Raw genomic sequence first — 6,025 nt, 5'->3', positions numbered from 1 at the left:
CTCTCTCTCTCTCTCTCTCTCTCTCTCTCTCTCTCTCTCTCTCTCTCTCTCTCTCTCTCTCTCTCTCTCTCTCCTAAATGACATTATGATTAAAACGATAGTTATAATTATTATTATCGTTTTATTACATCTATTTTGTCTCTCTACCTCCTCCTCCTCCTCCTCCTCAGGATTATAATAATAAAGATAGAAATCACACATCCCAGATGGTGGAAAATAAAATAAGCTTGAATTATCTTTACTAATATCTAAAGAGAGTTTTTTTCCTGTGTCCAAAGAATATTCACAGTGTCTAATAATTTCTGAGAGTACCCAGATGAGAATCCCTTTTTCTTATTAGTCCTCTACCCCCCCCCTCTCTGTAGAGCCGCGTCTGATAAAATTCCTCCGGATTTTAATGAAAATGTTCTCCACCTAAAACTGTTCAATGCTTTCCCTAGCTTGTACTATAAACTTCTTAGCCATCGGCATCGGAAATGTAGCTTTCTGTACTGAGAGGAACTTTGGGAGGGAAGGGATAGGGAATTTTCAACCCCCTTCTTTAGGGAGAAAATACATACAAGTACCTACAAATACCTTTATAATATTATGTGGTAATTTTATTATTTCCTACCCGAAAGACGATAATAGGTATAAACACAAGTACCTAGGTACTTACCGTTATATTTTATTTACTATCCCGAAATAAAGTATTTAGAAACAAACTATGTTATGTACCCTTGTACCCTGTGGGCACATAAAGTCGTTTGATCAAGGTATGAAAAATAACCAAGTTAATTCCAACTAAAAGTAATGAAATCCCCCAAAAATACCTCTTAGTGGAACAAAATTTCTCCGCCAAGTCAAGAGTCTTGTTATGCACTTCAGATGTCTGTGGAATTAGGTATTTAGACTTAAGAATATCTACTAGCTATGACTCTATACTGTAAATTGATGTACCTACCTAACTATATGAGGAGGTAGGGATAGGTATTCGCATACCTACATATCTCCTCTAGATATTATACTTAGAAACTATCTTATACCTACATATCTCCTCTAGATATTATACTTAGAAACTATCTTATACCTACATATCTCCTCTAGATATTATACTTAGAAACTATCTTATACCTACATATCTCCTCTAGATATTATACTTAGAAACTATCTTATACCTACATATCTCCTCTAGATATTATACTTAGAAACTATCTTATACCTACATATCTCCTCTAGATATTATACTTAGAAACTATCTCTTCAGGAATATCTTCCCATTTCTTCTCTGATTTGTCTGATTCCTTTTGTCAAATATTAACTTTCCATTTCTACTTTAATATTCTATCGCTATTCCTATTGTATGAGCTATCTTCTCTATAAATTTATAACTGCAGGGTATTTGGTAAGGTAAGGGTAAGATACCCAGGTAGTGATTTAGATGAAATGAAAATAAATTATCCAGAAATGAGAACAATAAGAAATTCTCCCTTGCTGATGAGGTTTACCGCGAAGAAGGCTTAATTGGCAACTTGAAAATTTTGGATGAAAGTCAATTTTTTGTAGCTTTTTCCACCTCTCAAATTGACTTCTATTTTTCTAATTAGGTAGTTTTGGCATTTTCAGTTAGTTTTGGTTATGGAATCTCTGACCGAGTCCAATATTTGCTATCTAGCAAAGTTACTTGGCTATGCAGTATATCGAGTGAATGCTGAATGATTCGTGATTCGTGACAACCACATCGATTCATTGATGACATTACTGACAAGCGTTCTTCGTCAATATTAGGGTAGATGTGGTTTGGTCAAATTGCTTTCCATTGTTTTCCTTTTTCCTCGACACTGTTCTAAGTTCAATGTCGTAGAATAGGGGTGCACAAACTCAAAGTGACCGCAGGCCGCATTGGACCTTTTGGCCGCGGGCCGCAATCATTTGTAGGCGGCATCTGATCCTGGCAGGCGCCGCAGGCAAATTTTTTTCATTCTTTTTTTTAGATTTTTTTCGAAAATAATGTGTTCGAAGTCCGTCAGTTTTGACATATTTTTTAGCTAATTCAACACACAAAAATCAGAAAGCAAATTAATAAAAAAGAAAAAAAATATTGGGCCGCAGTTTGTGCACACCTGTCGTAGAAGTTAAGCCACGTTCCTGTGCATTTAATTAGAACTAGAATTAGTATCCCAGGTAATCAGGAAATACTACACTCGGGGGATTAAAACAGGGAAAAATCCTCACCAGGTTAAATCTCCCTCCTTTTCATTCCCTTTCTCTTCATTGAGCGAGCAAAGTGAGCTTAGGTAAAACTTTTATCTTGGCGATTTTCTCCGTAAGTCTTCTGTTACCTACTTTTTTTCAACTTGTGATTTCTTTTATTATTAGGTACATACCTAGATACCTAATATTTAATATTTTTCAATGAAATTTCATCAAGGAATGGTTTATTCAAATTAAATTGATCTGTTTTTCCACGATTACCTACACTCGAACGGTTAGTCGAATTTCGATGAAATTTGGAGAAATTGTTCAACATAATTGAAGATAAGATATTCAACAACTACTGCTCTTCATAATATCAACAGCTTAAGAGAAGCAACAGACAGACATGGTAGGATACAGCAAGAAGGCTTTGGCCTTTAGAATCTGATGATGCAAAAATGAGGCACTAAGAGGCAGAGTGGACTAAGTGAAAAAAACCCGTTTTGAGAAAAATGGAGTCAAAGTTCAAGAGTTGCTGGGAAACCTATGTTTACCCTACAATAACGAATTTTGATTTTTTTAAAAGAAAAGAGATGTATTTTTTTTTAAAAACAAACTTTTTTGCATTTATTGTTGTAGTTTTTTAGAAATAAACAGTCAAAAATCGTAAACCACTCTGCTTTTTGAGAGACTTAAGATGGTCCGCCAGATAGTCCACATTTATTTTAGCAAAGAAGAGCAAAAAACCTACGTCACGGGATTCACACCTCATAGAAACATTGACTCACCCTGTTTAACAATGAAGCCCCAGCCACGCCCTGTAATATGAATAGGTATTTATTTACACCCTGTATTATGAATAGGTATTTGGGACATATATCGTCTACCTAATGCAGATACACAGCAAGGTAAACTTTTCAGATATACGTACGTATCACAGGCAAGGATTTGGCAAGGATTTGGGAAAAGTTGAGGATTACAGAGCAACGAGATTAACTTTAATTCCATTTTGAAAGCTCATTCTACAAAATGTACACAAGTTTAAATACCGACCGGTGAAGGTACTCTTTGGAACTCTATACCTTTTTTCCCCCCCGAATGTCCCTATTGAGTGCGACCTTTTTTTTAAACAGGAGCGGCTAGCGAGGAAACCTTACATATGAGGAATCTGCTCTAGGTACTACGCCCTGGTAGGATTATTATACCCTACTATTCCTACTTCAATAGTCGAAATAATAATAATAATAATAATAGTGCTTATTTATACTGCTCGCATAGGACTGAAAAGTCCCTTTACTCCAGCAGTAGGCTACTACTATTATTGTGGTCAAATTCTCAATTTATATTGAGGATAAAATTCCATACCTCGGCTGGGATTGAACCCACGCCCTCCTGTTTACCAGGCGAGCGCCTTGACCACTACACCACCGAGGCAGGTGGTGCTACCGTTCAAATTCTTGCCCGCTCCCCCCTCGATAAAATCTTGGACACGGGCCTGCCTCATATTATTTTTTTGAAATTTTAAATGAAAACTCCAAGTAAAAGAAAACCTCTTCTATCTTCTATCTTTTTCTCTCTCTGATCAATGATCATATCACTTTCATCTTCCTTCTTTGTTTCACACACACTCTCCTCTCTCTCTCTTTCTTTGTCGCTCTTAATACCGTGTTTGTCTCCTCTCTCACTCTCTCTCGTCTCTATTACTACTCTCTCTCTCTCACAGTGTCACAAGTTCTACTACTCTCTCTGTCTCCCTCCCTCACTCCAGTCTTTATTCTAAAATCTAAACTACTCACTAATCAAGAACGAAATAAAATGTGCTGATGTTCAAGGTCAACTTGGTTTCAGAACTAATAACATGAACACGCGAAATAAAGATATTTTCACCGTCCTGAAAAGTAAGACCAATATAGCACAAAATAGTCCTTTGAGCAGATGCATGACATTGTGCAACATCCTGGCTAATCCTCCCTTCAACATCGATGTTCTTAATGAGTCTCCTGCATCCATCAAATCTAAACTTCTGAGTCTTCCCTCCTTGCACCAGGTAGCTGACAGCTAACCTTTTTGTTAGCCTTTTGGTGTTTTTATTATTTTTTTTATTTGTTTAATTTACCGTAGGTTTAAGTTAGGGACTTGCTGTAATAATGGGTAGCCCCCGTGAATTGAAATAAAATTAAAAAAAAAAATTAAAAAAAATCCTATACGATAGGAAAAAAAAAGTTTCGGAAAGTTCATGAAAAAGAAAGGAAGGAGAATATGGAGGAGAGAGAGAGGCAGTTAGAGAGAGGGGGAGAGGGGGAGGGGGGAGATAGAGATTTTCTAAGAGGATGGATAAAGGGAACTGTAACTGCCAAGGTCTTATCGTTCCGAAAGCGAAGTGAGAAGGAAGATAGGATATGAGGAAAGTCAGCCGTTCCGAGAACGAACCTTATCCCTTCAGCACAAAATCAGCCCTGGGTGGGAATTGAACCCGCGACCTAGCGCTTACAATGCAGACACACGCTACACTTCAAGCTAACTAGTTGGCTTATTAGTTTGTAACTAGATTGTATTAATAAATAAAAGTCCTTTGGACATTATTTAGAAAAAAAAAGACTGGTTTGACTAATCCCTCTGACCTTGGTCTGTTCCCAGTTCTGAACTGTTTGAAGAACGTCTACCTGGAGATCATCCCCCCCGCCGTCCAGAAGGGCCACAATGTGACCCTCCTCTGTCATTACGACATGGAGGGGGCTCCCCTGTACTCGGTCAAATGGTACCGAGGCAAACACGAGTTCTACCGATATACACCGAGCGATTCACCCCAGAGCAAAGTGTTCCCGCTGCACGGCATTTCAGTGGACGTAAGTAGAAAAATTAGTAGAATATATATACCTAGTAGAGTATAAAACCCAGTAGAATATTAAAAGTAGAAAATTAGTAGGATATTATGCCAGTCACTCACGCACAGACCTGAGAGTCTGTAAGACCGGCTCGTCTTAACGTGTGTGGCGGAAAAAGGTCGAAACTCAGGTCTTCTCCCATAACCTTTTCGATAATCTTTAACCGTTTAATCAGTAGAGCTGAAAACCACCAAAAGGGGGGAAAAAGGGGGGGGATAGCACGAGTAAAATCCAATAGGTAGGTACATATTAGTACCTACTTACCTAGGTATAACCTTTGTACACAATTAATATTTGAAAGGGATCTCATTTTGAATTATTCAAGTAGGTATATTACCTCCTGGTCTACCCACTTAGCCACGATTTTCATCAAGTTAACTTCTGAATTCCAAGAAATTCCGAGTTAATTCTTGACGCATGTTCAAGTTTCTGAAGTTTATAAACTTGAAATTGAATTTCTCAGAATTCTAGCTCAGAACAATGTCTAATTCAGAATCATTTCCGCTTCTCCTTTACTCTTTGTTCTCTTAGGATTTTCATTCAGTTTTCCAGTTGCACAGAATCGAGAATCCACACTATTTATCAAACGAGTGAACTTGTAGCAATTACAATGACATAACAAACACGTGTTGAGAACAAGAAAGAAAAATCAACCTCTCCTCCCAGTCCTAAGTTATGCACCAGAGATCACCAAACAATACTGTCGTAGCGGCAACCCTGCGGGCCAGGAACAAAAGCCAGGGACATGATTGCGACGTTGCATGTTGCCCTCGGGACAAACCGTAATAAAGTGGACCTCAAAACGTGTTTTGACACTAAAAACTGACCATCGAAAATTTGACCCGATTACATTACTTTCCTTCCTATAGGATAAGGAAAGTAAAAAGTACACTATTTGCGTACAAAAACAAAGTAAAAAGCTGGTAAGCCAGCCTATAGTTAGCTTGAAAGGTAGCGTGTTTGGC

At 37.8% G+C, this 6,025-nt stretch overlaps 1 protein-coding gene across 1 annotated transcript in view; it reads left to right on the top strand.

The window, feature by feature from the left end:
- LOC108253739 overlaps positions 1–5,703 on the top strand; it is an 11,309-nt gene extending 5,606 nt beyond the window's left edge. The window contains exons 2-3 of the mRNA XM_017448285.2: positions 4,813–5,021; positions 5,592–5,703. Of these exons, the coding sequence (XP_017303774.1) occupies positions 4,813–5,021; positions 5,592–5,654 (272 nt within the window). The 3' untranslated portion in view covers positions 5,655–5,703. The remainder of the gene's footprint in view (positions 1–4,812; positions 5,022–5,591) is intronic.
- The last annotated feature ends 322 nt before the right edge of the window (positions 5,704–6,025 follow it).

Source organism: Diaphorina citri, unplaced genomic scaffold, assembly GCF_000475195.1.
Source record: "Diaphorina citri unplaced genomic scaffold, Diaci psyllid genome assembly version 1.1 scaffold2887, whole genome shotgun sequence".
NCBI classification, from domain to species: Eukaryota; Metazoa; Arthropoda; class Insecta; order Hemiptera; family Psyllidae; genus Diaphorina; species Diaphorina citri.
Note: the sequence above shows the minus strand (reverse complement) of the source record. Positions and strands in the feature narration are given on the sequence as shown.